The sequence below is a fragment of the Camponotus floridanus genome, unplaced genomic scaffold (assembly GCF_003227725.1).
Source record: "Camponotus floridanus strain SB8 unplaced genomic scaffold, Cflo_v7.5 scaffold136, whole genome shotgun sequence".
NCBI lineage: Eukaryota > Metazoa > Arthropoda > Insecta > Hymenoptera > Formicidae > Camponotus > Camponotus floridanus.
Window position 1 is genome coordinate 157,567 of NW_020229255.1, and position 26,798 is coordinate 184,364.

Sequence of the window (26,798 nt, forward strand, 5' to 3'; positions counted from 1 at the left end):
ACAGCGGACAGCGGGAAGCGGACAGCGGGAAGCGGAAAGCGGACAGCGGACAGCGGACAGCGGGAAGCGGACAGCGGACAGCGGGAAGCGGACAGCGGGAAGCGGACAGCGGGAAGCGGACAGCGGGATGCGGACAGCGGCCAGCGGGAAGTGGTCAGCGGGAAGCGGACAGCGTGAAGCTCGTTTCTGTTTTTATTCTAATTTATTCCCTTCTTTTTCTTATTTTTTTTTCTTTTTCAGAATGTGGGTCTCTCAGCCGAAATCAGCGGCCAGCGGGAAGCGGACAGCGGACAGCGGACAGCGGAATGCGGACAGCGGGAAGCGGACAGCGGACAGCGGGAAGCGGACAGCGGGAAGCGGACAGCGGACAGCGGGAAGCGGACAGCGGACAGCGGACAGCGGGAAGCGGACAGCGGGAAGCGGACAGCGGACAGCGGGAAGCGGACAGCGGACAGCGGGAAGCGGACAGCGGGAAGCGGACAGCGGACAGCGGACAGCGGACAGCGGGAAGCGGACAGCGGGAAGCGGACAGCGGGATGCTCGTTTCTCTTTTTATTCTAATTTGTTCCCTTCTTTTTCTTATTTTTTTTTCTTTTTCAGAATGTGGGTCTCTCAGCCGACATGAGCATCAGCGGGCAGCGGGCAGCAGCAGCAGTAGCAGCGGGAACCAGCAGCAGCAGCGGACAGCGGAAAGCGGGAAGCGGACAGCGGGAAGCGGACAGCGGGAAGCGGACAGCGGGAAGTGGTCAGCGGGAAGCGGACAGCGTGAAGCTCGTTTCTGTTTTTATTCTAATTTGTTCCCTTCTTTTTCTTATTTTTTTTTCTTTTTCAGAATGTGGGTCTCTCAGCCGACATCAGCGGCCAGCGGGAAGCGGACAGCGGACAGCGGGAAGCGGACAGCGGACAGCGGGAAGCGGACAGCGTGGAGCGGACAGCGGACAACGGGAAGCGGACAGCGGACAGCGGACAGCGGGAAGCGGACAGCGGACAGCGGGAAGCGGACAGCGGGAAGCGGGAAGCGGACAGCGGGAAGCGGGCAGCGGACAGCGGACAGCGGGAAGCCGACACCGGGAAGCGGACAGCGGGAAGCGGACAGTGGACAGCGGACAGCGGACAGCGGACAGCGGGCAGCGGGAAGCGGACAGCGGGAAGCGAACAGCGGGAAGCGGACAGCGGACAGCGGGAAGTGGTCAGCGGGAAGCGGACAGCGTGAAGCTCGTTTCTGTTTTTATTCTAATTTGTTCCCTTCTTTTTCTTATTTTTTTTTCTTTTTCAGAATGTGGGTCTCTCAGCCGACATCAGCGGCCAGCGGGAAGCGGACAGCGGACAGCGGACAGCGGACAGCGGGAAGCGGACAGTGGACAGCGGACAGCGGGAAGCGGACAGCGGACAGCGGGAAGCGGACAGCGGGAAGCGGACAGCGGACAACGGGAAGCGGACAGCGGACAGCGGACAGCGGGAAGCGGACAGCGGACAGCGGGAAGCGGACAGCGGGAAGCGGACAGCGGGAAGCGGACAGCGGGAAGCGGACAGCGGACAGCGGACAGCGGAATGCGGACAGCGGGAAGCGGACAGCGGACAGCGGGAAGCGGACAGCGGGAAGCGGACAGCGGACAGCGGGAAGCGGACAGCGGACAGCGGACAGCGGGAAGCGGACAGCGGGAAGCGGACAGCGGACAGCGGGAAGCGGACAGCGGACAGCGGGAAGCGGACAGCGGACAGCGGGAAGCGGACAGCGGGAAGCGGAAAGCGGACAGCGGACAGCGGACAGCGGGAAGCGGACAGCGGACAGCGGGAAGCGGACAGCGGGAAGCGGACAGCGGGAAGCGGACAGCGGGATGCGGACAGCGGCCAGCGGGAAGTGGTCAGCGGGAAGCGGACAGCGTGAAGCTCGTTTCTGTTTTTATTCTAATTTATTCCCTTCTTTTTCTTATTTTTTTTTCTTTTTCAGAATGTGGGTCTCTCAGCCGAAATCAGCGGCCAGCGGGAAGCGGACAGCGGACAGCGGACAGCGGAAAGCGGACAGCGGGAAGCGGACAGCGGACAGCGGGAAGCGGACAGCGGGAAGCGGACAGCGGACAGCGGGAAGCGGACAGCGGACAGCGGACAGCGGACAGCGGACAGCGGGAAGCGGACAGCGGGAAGCGGACAGCGGGATGCGGACAGCGGCCAGCGGGAAGTGGTCAGCGGGAAGCGGACAGCGTGAAGCTCGTTTCTGTTTTTATTCTAATTTATTCCCTTCTTTTTCTTATTTTTTTTTCTTTTTCAGAATGTGGGTCTCTCAGCCGAAATCAGCGGCCAGCGGGAAGCGGACAGCGGACAGCGGACAGCGGAAAGCGGACAGCGGGAAGCGGACAGCGGACAGCGGGAAGCGGACAGCGGGAAGCGGACAGCGGACAGCGGGAAGCGGACAGCGGACAGCGGACAGCGGACAGCGGACAGCGGGAAGCGGACAGCGGGAAGCGGACAGCGGACAGCGGGAAGCGGACAGCGGACAGCGGGAAGCGGACAGCGGACAGCGGGAAGCGGACAGCGGGAAGCGGAAAGCGGACAGCGGACAGCGGACAGCGGGAAGCGGACAGCGGACAGCGGGAAGCGGACAGCGGACAGCGGGAAGCGGAAAGCGGACAGCGGCCAGCGGGAAGCGGACAGCGGCCAGCGGGAAGCGGACAGCGGGAAGCGGACAGCGGGAAGCGGACAGCGGGATGCGGACAGCGGCCAGCGGGAAGTGGTCAGCGGGAAGCGGACAGCGTGAAGCTCGTTTCTGTTTTTATTCTAATTTATTCCCTTCTTTTTCTTATTTTTTTTTCTTTTTCAGAATGTGGGTCTCTCAGCCGAAATCAGCGGCCAGCGGGAAGCGGACAGCGGACAGCGGACAGCGGAAAGCGGACAGCGGACAGCGGACAGCGGACATCGGAAAGCGGAAAGCGGACAGCGGGAAGCGGACAGCGGGAAGCGGACAGCGGGATGCTCGTTTCTCTTTTTATTCTAATTTGTTCCCTTCTTTTTCTTATTTTTTTTTCTTTTTCAGAATGTGGGTCTCTCAGCCGACATCAGCAGCAGCGGGCAGCGGGCAGCAGCAGCAGTAGCAGCGGGAACCAGCAGCAGCAGCGGACAGCGGACAGCTGGAAGCGGACAGCGGACAGCGGGCAGCGGAAAGCGGAAAGCGGAAAGCGGACAGCTGACAGCGGGAAGCGGACAGCGGGAAGCGGACAGCGGGAAGCGGACAGCGGGAAGCGGACAGCGGGAAGCGGACAGCGTGGAGCGGACAGCGGGAAGCGGACAGCGGAAAGCGGACAGCGGCCAGCGGGAAGCGGACAGCGGAAAGCGGACAGCGGACAGCGGAAAGCGGACAGCGGACAGCGGGAAGCGGACAGCGGTCAGCGGGAAGCGGACAGCGGTCAGCGGGAAGCGGACATCGGGAAGCGGACAGCGGACAGCGGACAGCGGGTATCGGACAGCGGGAAGCGGACAGCGGTTAGCGGGATGCTCGTTTCTATTTTTATTCTAATTTGTTCCCTTCTTTTTCTTATTTTTTTTTCTTTTTCAGAATGTGGGTCTCTCAGCCGACATCAGCAGCGGCGGGCAGCGGGCAGCAGCAGCAGTAGCAGCGGGAACCAGCAGCAGCAGCGGACAGCGGACAGCGGGAAGCGGACAGCGGACAGCGGACAGCGGAAAGCGGAAAGCGGACAGCGGGAAGCGGACAGCAGACAGCGGCAGTGGGAAGCGGACAGCGGACAGCGGCAGCGGGAAGCGGACAGCGGACAGCGGAAGCGAGAAGAGGACAGCGTACAGCGGCAGCGGGAAGCGGACAGCGGACAGTGGAAGCGAGAAGAGGACAGCGGACAGCGGCAGCGGGAAGCGGACAGCGGAAAGCGGAAGCGAGAAGAGGACAGCGGACAGCGGCAGCGGGAAGCGGACAGCGGCAGCGGGAAGCGCACAGCGGACAGCGGACAGCGGAAGCGTGAAGAGGACAGCGGACAGCGGGAAGCGGAAAGCGGACAGCGGAAGCGAGAAGAGGACAGCGGACAGCGGCCTCGGGAAGCGGACAGCGGTCAGCGGAAGCGTGAAGAGGACAGCGGACAGTGGGAAGCGGACAGCGGACAGCGGAAGCGAGAAGAGGACAGCGGACAGTGAGAAGCGGACAGCGGACAACGGAAGCGAGAAGAGGACAGCGGACAGCGGCAGCGGGAAGCGGACAGCGGACAGCGGAAGCGAGAAGAGGACAGCGGACATTGGGAAGCGGACAGCGGACAGCGGCAGCGAGAAGCGGACAGCGGACAGCGGCAGCGGGAAGCGGACAGCGGACAGCGGAAGCGAGAAGAGGACAGCGTACAGCGGCAGCGGGAAGCGGACAGCGGACAGTGGAAGCGAGAAGAGGACAGCGGACAGCGGCAGCGGGAAGCGGACAGCGGAAAGCGGAAGCGAGAAGAGGACAGCGGACAGCGGCAGCGGGAAGCGGACAGCGGCAGCGGGAAGCGCACAGCGGACAGCGGACAGCGGAAGCGTGAAGAGGACAGCGGACAGCGGGAAGCGGAAAGCGGACAGCGGAAGCGAGAAGAGGACAGCGGACAGCGGCCTCGGGAAGCGGACAGCGGTCAGCGGAAGCGTGAAGAGGACAGCGGACAGTGGGAAGCGGACAGCGGACAGCGGAAGCGAGAAGAGGACAGCGGACAGTGAGAAGCGGACAGCGGACAACGGAAGCGAGAAGAGGACAGCGGACAGCGGCAGCGGGAAGCGGACAGCGGACAGCGGAAGCGAGAAGAGGACAGCGGACATTGGGAAGCGGACAGCGGACAGCGGCAGCGAGAAGCGGACAGCGGACAGCGGCAGCGGGAAGCGGACAGCAGCAGCAGCAGCGGGCATTTTTTTTTTTTTTTTTTAATTTAATTCTCTTTCCTTTTACAGTTTCGAGCTTTCGGTCATCTCTGTCTTTTGTCTGTAATTTTTCTATTTCCCTACTTTTATGTTTAAGGAGCCTTTTATTTAAACTTTATTTTTTATTTTAATTTGTTTCTCTTTTTATTCTAATTTGTTCCCTTCTTTTTCTTATTTTTTTTTTCTTTTTCAGAATGTGGGTCTCTCAGCTGACATACAATTATATGATGATATGCGGCCAGGTTTTTTCCGATGATGAAAAAACATCCCATATCGGTATCAACAATGAGACGGTAATAAAAATATTAATATAAAAATTTACAAAGAGAGTTATACACTTCCTTATATTCTCATTTTTATGTAGAGGATAATTGAGAAGGAATGTGTACTCGCGTCGTCGATGGATTTGTACGTAAAACATCGTTGTCCGAAAAACATGAATCTTTATCCGGTTGAGAATGAAATAAATGTCTGGATATGCGAGTGTAAATCAGGATTCATGTATTTCCCGTTGGACGATTCCTGCTACGAGGCTTACAAACAAGGTCCTTGTCCGTCTAAGAATTACCTCGTTCTTCCCGAGAACGAAACATTACCACGTTGCGTGGAGAATCCTTTCTTGGAAGACGGCATGGTGCCGTATAATGGCACGTGTTATCTTCTCAAAACACTAGGCCCTTGCGAGCCTGGACAGTTATTGGACGTGCACGAAACTACCTTCCAACTGAAATGTATCCAACAATGGGCTGCTAGTTTTATCGGTACGCTCAGAAGAGATTGTCCATCGGGTAGTCTTAGAAGCCTAAAGAGCGAAGCGTGCATAAAAGTACGTCACAATTGAATCACGTCAAATTGGAGTGAATATATTGATCTTAATCAAATATTTTTTATCTCATATATATATATATATATATATATATATATATATATATATATCTTTTCTTTTTATGTTTCAAATAGATACCAGACTATGGAATCTCTCAAACTAACAGCTAAAGAGTTACACATATGACGACTTTACTCCAAGATAAATGATAGAACTTTTTAAGGACAATTTAAATCTCGGCCTCATTAAATCTATCATAAGAATAATTGTTAGCTTCTATAAACGATTTAAGTGCACAGATCGAGGTAATAAATTGCACAACTGGAAGACAAATTGAAGATAGATGAATGATCCCCCTTCACGATCTTCCTCTCCTCTCCCCAGGGATAATCCAAATCACACACTTTTTTGTAAGTATATGATATAATGTATAAAAACTTTTACTTTTCTCAATACTCGAATATTACAAGATATTCTAACAAGATGTTAGATTCAGTGATATATTGTATATAATGCATACACACGGCTAGATCGAGCAAATGTTTAATAAGCTTATTAAATAATTTGGGCTTCAGTTATAGAAAGATAATATTTAACATCTTGTCGATACCAGATTAAAAAAATACGGATTATATTAAATATAAATTTTAATTAAAAAGAAAAACTATTTACGTTTGAGTATTCGTCTAAGTCAAACCTTGATGCAAGCGATTTAATTATTTTGAATCGTGATTCGGAGAAGTATTTTTTCCGAAGAATTACTCTTCCTCTACAGTTCCTATATATAAATATTAAAATTAAATTGGCTTTCTCACGAGTTCTACGTATAGATGCTTACATACGCTAGTATTAGCTGAACTGGTAAGAAAAGCGTTATTCAAGTCGGTATAATCTTTCATATTCTTTTGTTTGATAGCCTTGAAATATCATAGGTGTGTTACTTCGACTCAGTATAATTATTTAAGAGAATCTTAAAGCATATTTCTATATATATTCAAGTTCACATCTCAAGCTTGTCATGCGCGCAGTACTTTCTTTTCTATCGGAAAATAGGATATTATTGTCAAGAACATTGTAAGAAGTTATCATATTATGTTTGAATATTCGTTTGCATTAAATTTCGATGTGAATCGCGCCAATTAGTACAAACCTGTGATACACAAATTAGTATATAAATTAGTATATAATAGTATATAGCCAAAGAATTACACAGATGACTTTACTCTAGCATATAAATGATGGAACTTTTTAAGGAATTTAAATCTTAGTTTAAATATATCAAGAGAGTAATTTTTAGCTTCTATAAATATTTAAGTGCACATATATCGAAGTAAAAACTTGAAGATAGACGAGTGAGCCTCTTTTTTTCATCGTCTTCTTTCCTCCTGAACAATCTCAATCACATTTTTTTGTAATTATATGATTACAATTAATAAAAGCTTTTACTTTCTCTTATATTCGAATATTACAGAGTATTCTATGTTTGATTTAGCATAATTGTTAAACATTATAGTGCGTTCATGTGATTACCTCGATAAAAATTCTTAATAAGCTGGATTTAAAAATTATAAAGATAATAGAAAGATAATATTTTATATCGTCAATAGATCTATAGAAAAAAGTTATTTATATTTCAGTGTTAATTATGTTATCTTGATGCGAGAGATTTCCTCATCTTGAATCGTGAGAATTTCCGAGAAGCGTATTTTTTCGATAAATTCCTGTCCCCACTTTTTCCTCTACTGTTTATATATACTTAATGTGATGCTGAACGGATTAAAACGTACATCTTTATGCAATCTTCTTAGTACTGTTTATCGGCTCAGTTTCGTTCAGTAATAGAAATGAAGTGCTATATTGGTATTGTGTTTTTTGTGTACAATTATATGATGATATCCAGCCAGGTTCTTTCTGATGAAGAAACATCCTATATCGACATCGACAATGGGACGGTAATAAAAGTATTATAATTAAAAAATAATATAAAAATTTTATAAGAGAATTAAACATTTTCTTATATATTCATTTTTATGCAGAGGATAACGGAATGTGTACCTGTGTCGTCGACGAATTCGTATGTGAAACATCGTTGTCCGAAAAACATGGCTCTTTATCCGATTGAGAATAAAATGGACGTCTGGATGTGTGAGTGTAAACGAGGATTCTTGTATTTCCCATTGAACGATTCATGCTACGAGCCCTACAAACAAGGTCCTTGTTCATTTGAGAATTACCTTGTTCTTCCCGAGAACGAAACAATGCCACGTTGTGTGAAGAATCCTTGCTTGCAAGACGGCATGGTGCCGTACAATGGTGCGTGTTATCCTCTCCAAACCATAGGCATCCCTTGTGATCCCAATTACAGATTGGAAGTGGACGTAACGACCTTTCAACTGAAATGTATGCCAATTCCTATGTACGCTTTCATCGATAATTTTGCTTCAAGAGATTGTCCATTGGGTAGTCGTAGAAGTTTGAAGCTTGGCATATGCAGAAAAATACAAGCACGTCACAACTAAATCACGTCAAATTAGAGTGAGTACATTGGTTTTAATCAAATATTTTTCTGTCTCATGTCTATATGTAGGTATGTATGTATGTGTATACATATATTATATCTTTTCTTTTTATGTTATATATAGATACCAGACTATGGAATCAACAGCTAAAGAGTTACACAGTTTGATGATTTCACTATAACATAAATGATGGAAATTTTTAAGGAGAAATTAAATCTCGGCTTAAATCTTAAGAATCGTTTTTAGGTTCTGTAAACGATTTAAATGCATGGATCAAATAAAGTGCAAAACTGAAAGACAACTTGAAGATAGATGAGTGATTCCCCTGTAGGTCACGGCTTTCCTCTGCTCCCCCCACGGACAATCCGAATCACATACTTTTTTGTAAATATGATATAATACATTAAAGCTTTTACTGTTTTAAATACTCAAGTATTACAAAATATTCTATATTTGATTTTACGAAGTATTGTATATAGTGCGTTCACATGGCTAGATCGGGCAAATACTTTTAATAAGCTTATTAATTAATTTTTTTAATTATAGGAAGATAATTTAGTTAAATTTAATTAAAGTTAATTTAATTTAGTTAAATTTAGTTAATTAAATTTAATTTAGTTAAATTTAATTATTAAAGATAATTTAATTAAAAAAGGAAATTTTACATCTTGTCGATCATCGATAGATTAAAAAATATGGATTATATTAAATGTAAGCACTGGCGGATCCTGGGGGAGGGGGGTTTAGGGTTAAACCCTAAACCCTCCCGCCTTTGCAAATTAAAAGAAATTAATTTTGCTGAATCCGCTTAAAATATATACGTAAAGAAAAATAAAGCTAAGCATGAAACCAAAAATATTAAATCAAATAATTTTGCAGAAACCCTCCCCCCCCCCCATTATCAATGTCAGGATCCGCTAGTGAATGTAAGTTATATTTAAAAAGAAAAACTATTTATATTTCAGTATTTGTGCAAGTTACACCTTGATGCAAGCGATTTAATTATGGCATTTGTAATATTTTGAATCGTGCTTCCAAGAAATGTATATTTCTCAAGAGTTTCTCTTCATCTTCTGTTCCTGTATGTAAATTTTAAATAGCTTTTTTACGAGTTATACGTACAGATGCTTACATAAAGACACTGTATAGAAGGAGGATTATCCTCAAGTTGGTATATTTCTTCATTTTCTTTTGTTTGATAGTGGTTAGTCTTGAAACATCATAGGTGCGTTACTTCGGCTCAGTATAATTATTTAAGAGAATCTTAAAGCATATTTCATTCAAGTTCACATTTCACGCACGCAGTACCTTCTTTTTCTCTATCGAAAAAAATAGGATATTATTGCCAAACACATTGTAAAAAATTATCATATTATGTTTGCATATCCGTCTGCATTAAATCTCGATGTAAATCGCGCCAACTAGAGCGCAAACTTGTGATATATAATTTAGTATAAATTTATTTTTACTCATATATCGCGTTAATAGTCATTTAGATAACTTTTGATAAGCTAACTAACGGGGATTTTCCTCGAAGTATATGTATATATGTATATTTCGTTCTCTCTTTTTCTAATTTATTATTGAAAAAGATTTGAAATAAATATCAAAACGCTTATGCGCGTATTGACGTTTATGATATCTTCATGCGCGATTTTTTAAATAATTATTAGAAAAATATTTATGTGCAACTAGCTCTGATTGATCTTTGCACTTTTATGCGAAATTTTATATCACGAGTAGCCTTTTCATTTACGAATATCTGTATTTTTTCAACAGCGCAGATTCATCCAACAGCAAAAATGAAGCTTGCTTATATATCGGTATTGTTACGTCCATTTATATAATGATACCCGGCTAGGATCTGGCATTTTCGATTGATGAAGAGATATCCTCGTCAACGGCGACAATTTTACGGTAATAAAAGTATTGATGTAAATGTTCGCGAAGAAGAGTGAGCTGTACATCTTTCTTTACTTGTTTTTGTGCAGGTGATAATGGAACATATACTCGTGTCGATACCTGACAATTGTGCAACATGCTTTTTTATCCTCTTGACGATGACGGTGTAAAAATCACCCGATATACGATTGTAAACCACAATTCCTGTATTTCCCATTGAACGATTCTTGCTACGAGGCCTACAGGCAAGGTTCTTGTCTAAGAATCTGTCCATCTAAGAATTACTTCGTTCTTCTCGAGAACGAAACAGTGGCACGTTGCGTGGAGAATCCTTGCTTGGAGGACGGCATTCTCGAAACACTAGGTCCTTGCGAGCCCGGAGAGATATTGGACGTGGACGAAACTATCTTCCAATTGAAATGTAGGGAAGAGCTATCCAGTTTTATTAGGCCCACAAGACATTGTCCATCGGGTAGTCGTAGAAGCCTGAAACTCGGAGTGTGCAGAATTGTACGAACACGTCACAATTACAGTAAGTATAATAGTTATAAAGTTTATTATAGTTATATTTAGTTTAAATAATTTTCCTATCTCATATATATATCTTTTCTTTTTATGTTATAAATAGATACTAGTCTATGGCATCTCCCAGACTAATAGCTAAAGAGTTATACGGTTTGATGGCTTCACTCCAATATAAATGATAGAACTTTTTAAGGACAATTAAAATCTCGCCTTAAATCTATCATAAGAATAATTTTTAGCTTCTATAAACAATTTAAGTGCACAGATCGAAGTAATAAATTGCAAAACTGGAAGCCAACTTGGAGATAGATGAGTGATCTGTCTTTCAATGTCATGGTCTTTTTCTCTTTTCCCCTCACGGATGATCCGAATCACTTGTTTGTAAATATATGATAATAGAAGTTTTTACTTTTCTCATTACTCAAGTATTACAAGATATTTTATGTTCGATTCAGCGAAATATTGTATACAGCGCGTTCGCTCGAGCAAATTCTTAGTAAGCTTATTAAATAATTGGATTTCAATTATTTAATAGGATAATATTTAGAAAGATAATATTTTACATCTCGTCGATAAGAAATTAAAAAAATATGAATTATATTAATATGTAAAATTATATATTATATAATATTAATATGTAAAATTATATATAATATTATATTAAATATTATATTTAAAAAATTATTTACGTCTCAATATTGATTTAAGTCATACTTTGATGTGGTTTAATTATTTTGAATCGTGATTTCAAGAAGTATGTTATTCCCAAGAATTCCTCTTTCTTTACTGTTCTTATATGTAATATTAAATAATAAATGGTTTCCTTATGAGTTATACGTACAGCTGCTTATATAAAGACACACTGGTATTAATAGAACTGGTATAGGAAGAGGAATATCGCTCAAGTCAACACACTCTTTCATTTTCTTTTGTTTGATAGTGGTTAGCCTTGAAACATCATAGCTCTGTTACTTGGGCTCAGTATAATTGTTTAGGAGAATCTTAAAACATCTCTTTCAAATTCACATTTCATTCTCACGCTTGTCACGTGCGTAGTACCTTCTATTTCTATCGGAAACTAAGGATCTATTATTGTCAAGAACATTGTAAGAAATTATCATATTATTTACATATTCGCCTGCATTAAATCTCGATGTGAAACGCGCCAATTAGAACTAACTTGTGATACATTAATATATAAATGTATTTGTACTCATATATATCTCATTAATAGTCGTTTAGATAATTTCTGATAGTTTATAATGGGTATTTTCCTTGGAGTATATGTATATGTATGTTTCGTTTTTTTTTTCTTATTTATCATCGAAGCAGATCAGAAACGTTTGTACGCACCGTTCATATCTTTATGCGCTAACAATTTTTAAATAATCATTAGCATTAAATATTTATGCGCAATTAACTCTGATTGACCTTTGCAGTTGTATTGCGACGTTTTATATCGCCAGTAGCTTTTTCAACATTTCATTTACAAATATCTGTATTTTCTTGGCAGTACAGATTCGTCCAACAGGAAAAATGAAGTGCTTATACATCGGTGTTGTGCTTTTTATGTACAATTATATGATGATACCCGGCCAGGAGCTGACATTTCCGATTGATGAAGAGACACCTTACGTCAGCGGCGGCAATTCCACGGTAACAAAAAAAAAAGGTGTAAAAAGTTGGTGAAGAATAGGCTGTATATCTTTCTTTACATACTCATTTTCGTGCAGGTGATAACGGATCGTATACCCGTGTCGATACCGGACAGTTGCCCGAAGAACATGCTTCTTTATCCGGGTGACGGTGTAAAAAGCACCTGGGTGTGCGATTGTAAACCACGATTCTTGTATTTTCCGTTGAACGATTCCTGTCACGAGGCCTACAGGCAAGGTCCTTGTCCATCTGAGAATTACGTCGTTCTTCCTGAGGACGAAGCAGTGCCACGTTGCGTGAAGAATCCTTGCTTGGAAGACGGTGTGGTGCCGTACAATGATACGTGTTATCCTCTCAAAACCGCAGGTGGTCCTTGCGCACCCGATGGGACAATAAGTGTGAACGAAACTACCTTCAAACTGGAATGTGTGCCAATTGACGTCTCGCCCTTTGTGATAATCGATCCTCCTAAAAGAACTCCCAAATGTCCACCAGGTAGTCGTAGAAGCATGCTCGGAGTATGCAAAAAAATACAAAGACAAATACAATAATTTTTAATCGAGTCTCCTCGCAATTTCGATCATTTATTTATATTTGATCTTTTTTATGTATGATTAACGTGCAAGATATATTTGCAATATTTATATATTGAAATTTTTTCAGGATTAGATATAACATTAGCTTGGGTCAGGATATAATTTTGATATATTGCATTGTAGTTTTTATATATGTAACTATAATTCATATGTAATATATTTAAATATTTTTAAATATATATTAATATAATTTTTTAAAATTTAGGCTCCTGTAACAACTGTATATCTTTTTCAAATTATATATTCAAACAATAATCCAATGACTTCATGCATTATATATGAATACAATCAGAATAATATAAAGAGAAATATATAAAATAAGCAGGTATATACATCAATTTTTGTTACTTATTATATACTATGACTATGTTTCTATTTGTTCATTACAAATAGGAGTATTTATACATTGTAATATATACATTATTAACATATATTTTTATACAAATCTTATATATCTAAAGTTATAGAAAATCGAAAATTTGAATAATATGATGCAATACTACTAAAGAATTTATAAGAGAAAAACGGACTAATGAGAACTAAGCATAAAAAAAACAGTACGAATAAATATCTGTAAAAAATCCATTAATTAAATTTTGATTCCATTTTGGACCATCTTAAATAATTATTTATAGAACTATTTGTCATACATAGAAATAGTATAAAAGTGAGTAGTAAATGAATACATTTTATAAAAACCATGGGGAATCATCTTTGATGTTCATGCAATTCAACATGATTTAAACAAAATGTGAACAAGACGAGTCCCTCAATCAGTTCCATTAAGGAACTTCACTGGGCCAACAATAAGATATTACAAAAATATCACACATTAAGCTAAAGAAATAATATTTTCAAGTATAAAACAGATTTTTAATAATATGCATTACTATTCATTCTTGCATTATATCTATATGTGATACAAATAAATTTTTCAACAATTATTGAAAATATTCTAGACAAGCAACTGAAATATTTAATTAAAAGATTTTTTATGAAGATAATTATTCTACGTTTTCTGCACTTGATTCTCGTTTTTCTTCTTGTGTTTTATAATAAGTCTTTTTTTATAATAAGTCTTGTTTTATAATAAGTCTTGTTTTAATTCTTATTATCATTGAAGAACTTATTCAATCAAAATAAGATTGTAATCTCTGCTCGTATATTTTAAAAATATTTTCCTGTACATATATATATATCTTAATCTTTCAATAAAAGGAATTTAACTTAATTTTTGCAAAACTAATCGATTCTGCATCAGTTTGTTTATAGAATAATATCCATTATATTAATATATTATTATTATTATTATTATATATTATTTCATTTGCATTAACTCTGTGCGTTTGAAAATTAATAAAAAATTATTATATGTTGTAACTGTTTATATAAATGTATTATTTATCCTTGCGAATTAACAAACATATATTCTCAAACATGTTACCCCTGAGAAACGAAAACTAGGCTACCGAATTTTAACTCGGTTCCTGCTCCTGAGTGCCACTTGTAGTGGCTTCTATCAATTTTTGTCTTTCTCTATACATAGAGACTTTCATGTTCTCCAACTGATGATACCGTAACATTTTTAAGACTGCGAAAACCGACAAACCGACCCAAATCGATAGACTGCTCCAGATGCCGAACTGTGCAGCACCGAGCTCGATGTGAAAGCCAGATGTATCAATACCATCAGCCTTGTCAATATCATTTCCAGCGGCTAGCTCACAAGATGGGAATCTCTTTGTCATACATTGACACCACGTCATAAAGCCTAAAGTAACAATAATTGCCGCGATTAGGGTGATGGTAGTGAGGATAATGGACGTGACGACGTCCACAAATGCGGAGAGAAACGAACTGTCCTCGCTGCGATACATGAGCAAGGACAGTCGATAGATCTGCATCGCCGATGTTATGAGAAGTATCAGGCCCACGAATATCGTATAATTGCAGTATGCCTGCGATGCCCAGTTCACTACGAACTGGCCATCCGACTCCTGCCAGATTCCAGTTGAAAACAGGAGACAGTGTCCTCTGCAAGAAGAAAAAAAAATGTCAGTACATAGTTTGTTGTCAATTGAAAAATACATCTCTCATCTTTACCTAAACTCATCCTGGTGCAAGCTCATAGGCACGATGATGCAGATGGACAAGATAAGAGCTACGACGTAGCCCGCTATCTGACTGAGCAGCAAGATATTTGTCAGTGCCATATTTCAGAACGAGGATTGTACGGTCGAGACGAGGATGTTTTTCACGGTCCAGGTGCACTGCCAAGATTCCGCAAGTAATTGTAACGAACCGTTATTAATTGGAGTCCATGGGTCCCGCCGTCCTCTCATTGACAGATGCTTGGAATCGACTTCCGATCACTTTTAAACCGACAAAGATATACGATTCACTTGTCAAAATAATCACCCATGGACGTGCGCGAGGAATCACCCGCTTCAATCATAACAATGCGATGCGAGCGCCAGATAGTAGATATCAATGGGTGCCTTCCATTTTGCGGCTCAAGTGTCATTACATTTTTCGAGCTGATTTCCAATATCGAAATACAGGATTTTAAATGGACTCCCGTTCCGCGCATATAATAGCAGAAGCCAATGACCGCATTCAGCGGACTCAACAGTTGGCAACATTCCTAGATTTTCCGATGTAACTCGACGCTGATTGGTCAGACCTGAAAATAGAAACCAATCATATTCGATTGCTACTTAGCGGTTGAGTCCGCTAAATGCAGCCAATGGGAGCGTCCCGTTGACCACAGCCAATTATATCAATCCTAGAGTAACTAGCAACGATTGATCAATCAGAGAGCTCTATTTTGAATTGGCCAATTGACGACGTAGTCAATCGGGGGCCACCCGAAGCCAATCAGAACTCGCGGTAATCACAATTTTTATTAATACATTATCTTAATATCGCTAGCCAATTAATCAAAGGATTATTGGAAATAATGTAATCGATCAAAACTAGCCAGAATTTTTGTTTATTAATTACTTTATAATTATAAAATTTATTAATTAGCTTGGTCGATTACATTATTTCACAATTTTTACTTTTCGCCTATCTAATGTATTGCTTACACACTGCTTATTACCAGCGCGAGTTCTGATTGGCTTTCTGCTTTTCCGCGAAGATTGTGAATGCGCCCTTATGGACACCTTGGTTTCGGCGGGATTCCGTAAAGGATAAATTAATATAATTTGCGTACATACATTATATTTGTTTGCTGTACGTCCTGAATTTTTCAAAAACTCGGAAATAAAAACGATTAAACAGGGGTCACACAAGAGTCCTCACTTTATAAAATTCAATTACTTCGTCGCTTTTCGAGTCCGAGAAAAAAATCGGGAGATTTTTCATCGCGAAAGATGATCTCTATCTCGTCCAATTCGAGATTCATTTTTCCTAGGTAATTATAAATAGAAGACCGTGAGAATATTAATTCCTTTCCTTTCTTTTCACAGACTGGCTGAAGATTGTCGCGAAGAAGGAATGAGAGGCAGGCGCTCCGGGAGCGAAGCAGAGCTCGTTCGTTCCAGGCCTCGTCGAGAGAAAGAGATTCTTCTCGTGTCTCCCCATCAGTTTGACTCCGATCGAGGTGGGGATACCACGCGACCGACGACGCACACGCGTGTGTGCAGCGCATCGCATCGCCATTGTTCGCTCGAGGGTATTATGTCAGGCATCGCAGACGAGGTTGCGCGTGTCGAGGAGATGAGACTCGGTCGAGCGAATCGCCCGTTACATTGCTAGAATACGTTGTTCGTTGTTGAGCGACGAGAGGAAGACGGGAACGGAGACGATGCCCGGCGACAACGTGCCTGGCTCGACGTCGACGAGATGATCCTCTATTTCGGAGGCAAAACACGAGCGGAATTTTCCTCGGAGCAATAGACGACGCCTAACTTTCGGCGCGCGCGAAACTTCAACGTGCAAGATGTCTTGGCTCGGTTGGTCGGCGGACATCAAGAAGAGGGCCTGCAAATACCTGCTGCAACGTTACCTCGGTCATTTCCTTCACGATCTGTCGCTCGATCAACTGACCGTCGATCTTTACAATGGCAAGGGTCAGGTCGACAATGTCTATCTCAATGTGCAGGTAGGTTAAGCAGGCGCTCTTTGTTGCCTCTTGCAAGGTTCCTTCCTTCCGTTAGCCAAGTTGTAAAGATAAGGAGTGCATTCGGTAAATATGGCACGCGTGTTAAACACTTTTACAGCGCTGCGACTATCTCGTGTTCGCACGTTGTCATTAAACAGCTGATCGACGTAGTATTTAAAAGCCAATAAGAAACCATACACTGTCCAGTGTTTTGATAAATGAATGCAATTTCTGATGTTAGATATTTTTTAAAACATTGAATAATGATTTTATATAATACAATTAATTAAACTATAGACGTGTATGTGTGCAAATGTGATATATGTATGTGTAATGAATAAATATTATAGAAATTATGTACTTCTAATGAAATATTGAAATAATGCATTTATCAAATGTGTAATTTCCTATCGAAAGTACTTATTTATATTATTAATGAATTTTATTATATCTTTTAATTATAGAAGTTCTTACATTTCATATAAAAGAGTTTATTTCTTTTCAACATATAATAAATAGAAATTATATATTAATCTTATTTTAATATTTATCTTATTATTAATTATATTAATAACAATTTAGCACAAATACAATTGGTTGCATTCATATGTAAATTAATAAGACTCATCGAATCGTAGTGCTAGTCATTGTTAACACTATATATTTTATGTGCTAATAAATGATAATTTATACAGACTATTATATTCAATAATACAATTGAGTAACTGTTTTCTTAATCAACAAATTATAGTGTGCCAATTTTTTACGCTTCATGATGGCTGCTGATTGATTTGCAAACAATTTCTTTTTTTTCTTTTTTTGATTTAATATTTATAAGATACTGATGAAAACTATATTTGGTTTCTTTTTATAAAAGAATGAATATTTGTATTTTATCTAGGGCCTCAACGAAATGGGAGAGCAACAACATGTTCCACTGGAATTCGTTGATGGTTTTATATTGGAAATATCTCTTAGTATACCATGGTCGGCGTTACTTAGCCAAGCGAGTTATATGGAAGTAAAAGGTCTCAGATTTACGGTGCAACCGCGACAAAGAGTTGAGACCGGGACATCAATGTTTGAATCCATGTGGAGCTCCATGACGTCCAGTATGCAACTAGCACAGGAATGTTTGCAGCAAGAGGCAACCAATGCAGGAAATGCTCAGCCTTTAGAAGCAGTAGAATTGTTTGCGCAGACTATAGATTCAAGTAACATATCATTTTATTTCTATATAAAAATGCAATATGCATTTGTAACACAATTTGCGTACAATTATGTTTTTTAATCTGAAACATTTGCATTTCAGTTTTATCCAGGGTTAAAGTGAGATTCATCGATACTGTGATACGTTTGGAACACGTACCTTTGAATTCTTCCACGGGAGTGGCGGTTGAAATGTGGATACAGAATCTTGAATATTCAGATGAAGCTGGATTAGATCCTAGTAGTACATCTCTGGATCTCGATGAATCTGCAAAGGGTTACGTCATTTCGGCATTCTCCACCAAGCGATTCTACATGGAAGGAGTGACTTTCCATACTGACGAGTTTCCTTCTCATGCGAGAACGTTTTCTAGAAGCCTAGTGGCAAGTACGTGCTCTACTCCCGATTCTAAAGTAAGTATAAACAAAGATCTAGTAAATCGATATTACAAGTACGACTTCAAAAGAGATTTTCTCGGGATATAACTTATTTTCTTTTCTTTGGCAACAGAATTCGGACAGTTTGTTTATCTCCGCACAAATGTCTCCTACTCAGAGCATGCTGCACACTCCTCCAGAAGGAAATGCTGTTAACAACTCGAATGAATTAAATCCCATTATGTTTGCTAAGCTAGCGGGTAGACAAGAAATAAGATTAAAAATGAAACAAGGGGAAGGAATATCGGGACCAAAAGTAAATGAATTTTTATAAATTATTTCTAATTTCCTTTGATTCCAAGGCTATTCATAATGCTATGTTTATCTCCAGTCTAGATTTTTATATTTCTGTAAAATGAAGAAATGATTATATTCTTTAGGTGGAACTAGAAATTATTCTGGGATCACTTACCTTGTTCTTGAGTCCCAGGCAGTTGCACGTTTTGTTAGAATTAGCGCATGGCCTAGCATCGCCGAATCTAGAAGACATGAGTAATGTCGTTCCAAGAAGATATGCGGAGAAACCTATGGCTAGCAGTGATTTCACTCGCATAGAACGTGAGCTTATTCATCAGACGTATCCTATGCAAGACTTCAAGACTACGGTAACGAGATTTCTTAATGTATTTTTGCATAAATATATGTTTTTTAATATAACATTGTGTATTATATATTACAGGACTTACGATATGCTCAAGGATGGTCTACAGGATCCGTGGACGAGTCCGATAACGAAGATGAATTTTTACCGATGAAATTGCCGGGTTCTACATCGATGTGTGATTCGATTGTCAGTAATAGTTTCAGTATGGAGGGCAGCATATCGACTAGTAGTATCAGTTCGAAAAGCTCTGCGACAAACCTGCCAACGAGACATAATAGACAGAGACACAATATAGACAACGACACTTCCGCGGAGACTACTCAATTCCATATAAGGGTGTCTTCTGTCGCTCTAGTTTTGTTGCACGAAGATATACTGACGCCGTGCGTGGAACAACTCGGTCTAACTTCTAGTAGCATAAAACAAATGAAGAGTGCCGCGAAGGAATTTTTCAGACAATTGGGAACATTTGCAGTAGGCGGCTTTGGAAGTAAGGATTTCGATACAGCGTCAAAATCTCTCACAGATGCTTGTCGATTAAGTCATATCAGGTACATTAATCATTTAAATTAATGATAAATTAATTTTAATTTATGTATAAACTTAAAATAAAAAATGTAAAAAGTCAATTGATTATAGATTACTGGCTGCACCGCTAGTGGTTGAAGGCAGTGAAAAAACTACTAGTCAGTACTCTGCGATATCGGGAAGCTTGACTCTAGCTAGTCTGGAAATTGTAGAGTGTTTGGTTGATTCCAACAATCCCAACTCGTACAGAGCATCAACAGAGTTTGTCGAGTTATTAGCGTTTACGAAGGAAAACGCGACTAATATTGGATTTTCCAATAAAATCGATTTTAAGATGCGATTTAAATATACGCAAAAGGCTGTCCGACATGCTCATATGACAAAATTTGCACATCCACGCACAGAAATCGAGTAAATCATCTCACATTTATTTTTAAATAATATTTAAATGTAACAATTTGAATACTTTAGATTTTTTAAATGTTTTAACTATCTAAAATTAATAAAACAGAACTAATTAATTTTATTAATCGATAATATGTTGTAATAATATTGTAAATAAATGACATTAGTATTTTAAGAAATCTTTCTTCCAGTATTCAAATGGAACCTTGCAGAGGCGAAGTAGACATTACTATTGTAGATAGAATATCCGCTATACTTAATCCGCAGCCAATATGTACTTGCAATCCTGTAATAAATACTAGGGATGCTGTAAGTATATATATTTTATATATATTTTTGGAATTGTTCTATAATCTCCTTATATATTTCAATTTACGATATCAAGAGTCACAACATATCTTTTAGAATCAGCAGACATTATTTGATCAAGCTGTGGATAGTGCAACACTGCCAGATTCCAGAGTGGATATAAAAATTTCTTCATCGTCATGTATGATAAAGCTGAGGTACTACATAAAATATCAAGTAATGAGTATTTCATGGATGCAACAAAAGGCTGATTTTTTTTTGTTATGCAGATTTCCCGTCCCAGACTTGAGGCCATTGCACGATATGAGTCGTGCACCATGGTGGAAGAGATCCGTGAGACCCGATTACATGATAATGCAAATGACAGACGCTCAAGTTCATTCCACTATGGATAGCCGATCTCACTATCTAGCCAGGCATGAGTTGCAATGTCGCCGGTTAATGTTGTTGTATATTGAAACTGAGGGCGACACGCCGATTGAGATCGGTTTAGCCACGGCTGATGAAAAGAACGATGCTGCATCATGTCAGCAGGTCAGCGATGGCCTTGGTTGGGCGAGAGTAGTGATCATTTTGTATCCAGAACGTCTTGGTGCTCCATTAGAAGATAGTTCCGAGGAAGAACTCGAGAACGATAAAAGAATTTTAGACGATACTTTGGAAAAAACCCCGAAACATGCGCCTTCCCCGTTTACTTCTAGACGAATCATGCGCGAATCTGATACGCTTCACTCGAGATCTCATGAACATGGTGGTGAAAAGAATGAGCAAGGGTTAGTGTTTTAAAATGTTTAGAATAAATTAATATGTTTATAGATTTATAATTCTTTTTTTATTAATGTTCTAACAGCGACGGTGAGGAATTAATTATACCTGGCAGTCGACAAGAGATGTTGGAATTTATAGAAGAAGGTATACATGGCTCTAGATTGCAGTTGGAGATCAATCTACCTTGCGCTTCCGTCCAAATACCGTCTAAACGCATTTATGAACAACTCTATAATCGATTCAATACCGATCTATTCCTATGGGAGCCGTCAGCGCCCAGACCCAAATATACCACTCACATGGAAAGTCATATCAGCCTCGACTTGGCATCGACTCTATTACAGGAATCTGCTTATCCTAGGTAAACATTTAAATAAATATTTTAAATTCGAGAAAGTTTTGAAATATTTCTGAAAATTATTCGTAGATTCAGCATGTGCAAAAGCGGGATCCAATATAATTCCGATTCCGACTCGGATGAGGAAGGTATTTTCCATTCTGCGACGAACGAGAAAAATCGCAAGGATCATCAGCAGACACGAATGTCGAAGAAAGCTCAAAGCAAACTCGCAATGACTCTGAGCATCAATCAGGGTCTGCTATCTATGTACACTCCCGTACGCGATTCCATGCGTAATGTTATACCCGGACAACAAGGAGAGCTCATTGTTCGCTTGGAGGATGCCACAATATTCTCCGTAACGGCGTACAAGGGAAATGTGAATCTGAGCTACGCTTGTGCCATGATGAAGAACATATCGCTCGATCATTGCGGTTTGACGACGAGCCCGTCGCAGACACCACCGTTGAGATGTATCAATAGCGTTACCCCGCGACATTGCGAGAGGACAATATATCGCAGCGGACCTGGCAGTAGCATGGCAGCGAATTCCAACGACAAGGATATGATGACAATCGCGGTGAGGATACAAGCAGCTCATCAAACGCACCGTATAAAGACGTTTCGTGTCGCGATAAGTATCAGCAATGCCACATTGAGACATCGAATGTGCAGCAACGCCACTACGTGGTTCACAGAGTTCTTAGACTGTTTAGATGTGGCGGATCATCCGGTCGCGGGTTACACACCGCCGGGTGTTTTAACCGAGCTGCATTTGCATCTTTGGGATTGCGCGATCGACTACAGGCCACTTCATCTACCGTTGAGATCTATCGTGACTCTCGGCAATTTCAGCGTATCGAGCAATATCACAGCGCAGACTAACACATCGACATTGCGCTTCATCGCGGAAGACGTCGCGCTCTTTATATCGGACAGATTAATGCGCGAAAAATCAGTGGATATCAGGCGAGATTACGTGTGCGTGATGAATTTTGGTCTGTTTGAATTGTCGCTGCGCCTGAACGAGAGGATGTATGGTGGCGCGCCGCGAGTTGATCTCCGGGCGAGCAACAATGTGTTACATATACGTACGTGCTCGGATTCTGGTCGCGCTCTCATGCAATTGCTCACGTATGTTGCCAATGATGGCGATCTGCTGCAGCAGCAGCAACAGCAGCAGCAGCAGCAGCAGCCGAGCAACAGCACGACTAGCCGCGGCAGCACCGAGAACATACCTACAACTGTGCCACCGGCATCCACGACGGGCGAGGAAAATCTTTTAGGTGTCGAAAGTATCAACACTCTAAGCAGGAGTCAGGTTGAGCGTGTCTATAGTCTGATGGAGGACGCGTTGGAAGAGACTGTGAAGGGAACGACGATAACGACTCAAAACGGGACTGAAAACGGGAAGACACCGATGACGGAGAATCGAGTTGAATTCTTTTTCCCCGATGAGTCGTGCGCTTTGCATGCTATAGAAACACGAACAAAGGTTTCGCAAGAATGTGGTAAAACAATCGTGTGCGGCGTAAACGACGAGGACGACGATGACGACGAATTTTGTATCTTAGGAGAAGAGGCCGGTGCAGGAATAATACCGCGCTACGGAGTACCTGAGGTTCGGTCGTTGTGCCAAGAACCATTGAGGATAGTGGATAATCATTTTTCCGTGCCGGTCGGAAAAACCGATCTGTTACAAACTCCGCCAAATTATCCTGCACCAGTCCTGAAGTATACTCTCTGCGAGATGACTCTGATATGGCACATGTACGGCGGTAATGATTTTGATAGCTCCCAACCACAGTGCTCCGCGAAACACGTGACCATCAACGACAACGTTCGCAATAATATCGTGCATGGAAGGTATGAAAATTCAAAATTAAGATTAAGAGATTAAAAGAAATTTTTATAGAACTCTGCGAATATAAATTTCACTGACCCTTTCTCTTTTTATTTAATAGGAGTAGATCCGCTATAGGTGCAGTAGGCTTCAACAAATCTAGTCCGAATGAAATACACTTTGGCAGCGTGCCGAATTCGCCGCGCACAACGAGAAGCAACGAATCATTGGTTGATTGGCATACGCTAGGTGGGTCGGGTCGACGGCACGACGTGCTGATGGAATTGCAATTGAGCAAGGTTCGCTTCCAACACGAGGTTTATCCTGAGAATACCCGGGAAGCATCCAGACAGGTGCTATTGGTGCACGAGATCGAAGTAAGGGATAGACTGGCGTCATCGCATATAAACAAATTCCTTTATCAGTACAGCAGCGAAGCGAGACCCAGGCAATCTCACTCCATTATGTTTACAATGAAGGCAGTTCACGTAAGGCCGGATCCCAGATTAAGTGCCCAAGAATGTTGTTTGAAACTTAGTCTACTGCCACTGCGACTGAACATAGACCAAGATAGCCTACTGTTCTTAATACAATTTTTTAACGAACTAGGCGGTGGATCGAAGCGAAGCCAAGAAAACTCTAGTACACCCAATAGCTCGCAATCCACCCCGGTATCGAAACAAGGAACACCTACACATCATCCGCCCATTATGAGCGTGAATGATGATGCATTGAAGAATGACACGATGATGAATATGTCGCAGAATAATATCATTGATCAGAATCTGTTGATACTTTTGGAAGACGAGCTGACATTCAGGGACAATAAAACTAAAACAAAGGCTGTCCATCAAGTCCACGACGATAGTCAGCCGATATATTTTAGGTATGTATGAAATTAGAATTATTATCATCAGGAAAATTTATTCATAATAAAAATTATGTGCTATTTAGAAGCGTGGTATTCGGTCCGGAAGTTCTTATCAGATTGGATTACCATGGGAAACGTATGGATTTCACTCATGGACCGTTGGCAGGTTTGCTAATGGGTTTAGCAGAACTGAATTGCTCTGAATTAAGACTGAAAAGACTGTCGTACAGGCACGGATTACTAGGATATGATAAGCTTCTCACGTATCTAGCTTCAGAATGGTTGCAAGACATCAAAAAGAATCAACTTCCGAGTTTACTTGGCGGTGTAGGCCCGATGCATTCTGTGGTACAATTGTGTGAGTATTTATAATTATAAATCATATATATATATATATATATATATATATATATATATATGATTTATAATTCTGATTCTTTATGGAAATTAAATGAAAAGTTTCCTCATTTATAAAGTAATTAATTTGTATTTTTAGTGTAACAAATTTATAAATACAAATAGATTTATATATATACATACTTATAATTAATTCTATTTAATGGCGCTATTATTATAGTTCAAGGCATACGTGATCTATTTTGGTTACCAATCGAACAATATCAGAGAGATGGAAGAATTGTCCGTGGTTTACAGCGCGGGGCGAATAGCTTTACAACGTGTACCGCGATGGCTGCATTAGAATTGACATGCAGAATCGTGCAAGCGTTACAGACCACAGCTGAAACCGCATATGATATAGTTAGTCCCGGTCCCAGCGTGAGGTGCAAAAATAAGGGGCAAAAGGGTCGTCGAAAGAGATACAGTCAGCCACTTGACATTCGAGAGGGAGTAGCTAACGCTTACACATTGGTAAAAGAGGTGAGACAAATTCGAAAATTACATATGCATTGCAAATACATAATAATATATAATATCTCTTATATATTTTAATCGATAAATTTATATTCTATCTTATATCATAAACTTTTATTCTTACAAAATATGTACTTTCTACTTCTCATCTTTTTTTTTCACATATTTATTCTTCATTTTCATACATTCTTTCTCTCCTTCGCGCATCTTTTTAATGAATAAATCTTTTTAATGTATAAATATGTAAGCTCTGGCTAAATATAATTTAAAGAAATCTATTTTATTTATTTATTTTATAAATCTACTATATTTATTTATCTTTTAAATAAATCTTTAATTAATCTTAAATTTTATTTTAGCTATTTTTGATTCCCTCTTCTCTATAATATCCTGATTTATAATATTTATAATATTTGATTATTCAGGGTCTAGGCGAGACTGCGACTCAGTTGGTTCGGGTGGCGAGTGAGGAACACGAGCACAAGGGCACGGTCGGTGCGGTTGGTGGTGTACTGCGACAAATTCCGCCGACGGTCGTAAAACCGATCATCCTGGCCACAGAGGCGACCAGCAACGTGTTGGGTGGCATGCGATCGTCGTTGGTGCCCGATGCGCGCCGAGAGGCGGTACAGAAGTGGCGACAAAATTCCGATGCCAGTTAATCCCGGGTTATAAGAGGAAGACGGCTAAATCGGATCTCGTCAGTCAATTTCGCTCAAATAACGCTTTTTCTCGATTGCGGCTCTTTTCTCAGGCGGGCCGATTTACTTTTTATTATAACATATTCATGACATGTATAACAAAAGAGAATACTAGATAAGAGTGCCATACGTTTTTGCGTTGCGTCTGGCGACATTGTGATTATAGCGACTTTATTCTCGCTTGATCTATTTTGGGCCTCGATGGATCGACATGCGAGGAAACAATAGACCTAAAATGTAATTCATTGATGAAAGAGATAGGAAAGATGGGAGGAGTCGCCCCATTGGGTCCTAACTACGTGTGCTATACAATGTTAACGTAGTGATACCGGTTTAATTGATTTTCTTGTACATTACAGAAAAAGAGGTGCAGTACACTTGGAAAAAGTTACATCACTTAACTTGAAATTGTCGCTAATTTATTACAAAATGTACATACAAAAAGATGAAAAAAAAAGAAGATGCGACTTGTTATACTTATAGAATGTGAAAATAGTTACGTTCTATGAAGGAATATGTTACAGCGCTATATTCCTTCTACATATATTTTTTGTTTTGATCATGTGAATGTTTTATACCAATGATATATGTATCGGAGGAGATTTTTATTAATAAAATTATATATAATAGAAATATATATTTATTTTCTATTTTTTTTCTACAAATTATATTTTAAAATAAGTGATCAGAATATGACGTCTTTGAACTGATTTATCTCTTGTATACATTTGTTTATTTTAGTAGCGTAATTACTGTCTTTCAAATCCTAATTATATTTAGCCAGAGCTTACATATTTATACATCCGGAGATTTTTATTAATAAAATTATATATAATAGAAATATATATTTATTTTCTATTTTTTTCTACAAATTATGTTTTAAAATAAGTGATCAGAAT

At 40.7% G+C, this 26,798-nt stretch overlaps 4 protein-coding genes, 1 long non-coding RNA gene and 1 pseudogene across 5 annotated transcripts; 4 read left to right on the top strand and 2 right to left on the bottom strand.

Moving 5' to 3' along the window:
- The first annotated feature begins 5,025 nt into the window (after positions 1-5,025).
- Positions 5,026-6,107, top strand: LOC105255915. Its single transcript, XM_011265463.2, has 3 exons — positions 5,026-5,171; positions 5,243-5,704; positions 5,839-6,107. Exons 1-3 carry the CDS (start codon positions 5,073-5,075, stop codon positions 5,872-5,874), a joined length of 597 nt encoding a protein of 198 aa, XP_011263765.1. The 5' UTR covers positions 5,026-5,072; the 3' UTR covers positions 5,875-6,107.
- A 1,360-nt stretch (positions 6,108-7,467) lies between these two features.
- LOC105255916 lies at positions 7,468-8,650 on the top strand. Its single transcript, XM_011265465.3, has 3 exons — positions 7,468-7,656; positions 7,741-8,239; positions 8,347-8,650. The coding sequence occupies exons 1-2, from the start codon at positions 7,549-7,551 to the stop codon at positions 8,221-8,223; spliced, it is 591 nt and encodes a 196-aa protein (XP_011263767.1). The 5' UTR covers positions 7,468-7,548; the 3' UTR covers positions 8,224-8,239; positions 8,347-8,650.
- Positions 8,651-10,245: 1,595 nt separating this feature from the next.
- LOC112637168 lies at positions 10,246-12,105 on the bottom strand. Its single transcript, XR_003122440.1, has 2 exons — positions 11,492-12,105; positions 10,246-10,611 (listed from the first exon to the last, which is right to left on the bottom strand). It is a non-coding gene; the product is annotated as an uncharacterized LOC112637168 (long non-coding RNA).
- Positions 10,252-13,022, top strand: LOC105255917 (annotated as a pseudogene).
- Positions 13,023-14,245: 1,223 nt separating this feature from the next.
- On the bottom strand, positions 14,246-15,403 carry LOC105255918 (transmembrane protein 179). Its single transcript, XM_011265466.3, has 2 exons — positions 15,006-15,403; positions 14,246-14,936 (listed from the first exon to the last, which is right to left on the bottom strand). The coding sequence occupies exons 1-2, from the start codon at positions 15,113-15,115 to the stop codon at positions 14,378-14,380; spliced, it is 669 nt and encodes a 222-aa protein (XP_011263768.1). The 5' UTR covers positions 15,116-15,403; the 3' UTR covers positions 14,246-14,377.
- A 1,019-nt stretch (positions 15,404-16,422) lies between these two features.
- On the top strand, positions 16,423-26,516 carry LOC105255919 (autophagy-related protein 2 homolog B). The gene is made up of 16 exons (XM_011265467.3): positions 16,423-17,010; positions 17,912-18,224; positions 18,323-18,633; positions 18,731-18,913; positions 19,038-19,262; positions 19,337-19,812; positions 19,901-20,200; positions 20,386-20,503; positions 20,600-20,700; positions 20,773-21,276; positions 21,354-21,632; positions 21,699-23,477; positions 23,576-24,340; positions 24,409-24,683; positions 24,903-25,204; positions 25,624-26,516. The coding sequence occupies exons 1-16, from the start codon at positions 16,849-16,851 to the stop codon at positions 25,858-25,860; spliced, it is 6,330 nt and encodes a 2,109-aa protein (XP_011263769.1). The 5' UTR covers positions 16,423-16,848; the 3' UTR covers positions 25,861-26,516.
- Positions 26,517-26,798: the final 282 nt, after the last annotated feature.

Excerpts from the sequence above, each read along its gene's own strand:
- LOC105255916 (XM_011265465.3), top strand. The coding sequence starts at position 7,549 with ATGAAGTGCTATATTGGTATTGTGTTTTTTGTGTACAATTATATGATG. Across the intron at positions 7,657-7,740 it reads TCGACATCGACAATGGGACG|AGGATAACGGAATGTGTACC; the intron begins GTAATAAAAGTA and ends ATTTTTATGCAG.
- LOC105255919 (XM_011265467.3), top strand. The coding sequence starts at position 16,849 with ATGTCTTGGCTCGGTTGGTCGGCGGACATCAAGAAGAGGGCCTGCAAA. Across the intron at positions 24,684-24,902 it reads GCATTCTGTGGTACAATTGT|TTCAAGGCATACGTGATCTA; the intron begins GTGAGTATTTAT and ends CTATTATTATAG. Across the intron at positions 25,205-25,623 it reads CTTACACATTGGTAAAAGAG|GGTCTAGGCGAGACTGCGAC; the intron begins GTGAGACAAATT and ends TTGATTATTCAG.
- LOC105255918 (XM_011265466.3), bottom strand. The coding sequence starts at position 15,115 with ATGGCACTGACAAATATCTTGCTGCTCAGTCAGATAGCGGGCTACGTC. Across the intron at positions 14,937-15,005 it reads TTGCACCAGGATGAGTTTAG|AGGACACTGTCTCCTGTTTT; the intron begins GTAAAGATGAGA and ends TTCTTCTTGCAG.
- LOC105255915 (XM_011265463.2), top strand. The coding sequence starts at position 5,073 with ATGTGGGTCTCTCAGCTGACATACAATTATATGATGATATGCGGCCAG. Across the intron at positions 5,172-5,242 it reads TCGGTATCAACAATGAGACG|AGGATAATTGAGAAGGAATG; the intron begins GTAATAAAAATA and ends ATTTTTATGTAG. Across the intron at positions 5,705-5,838 it reads AGAGCGAAGCGTGCATAAAA|ATACCAGACTATGGAATCTC; the intron begins GTACGTCACAAT and ends TGTTTCAAATAG.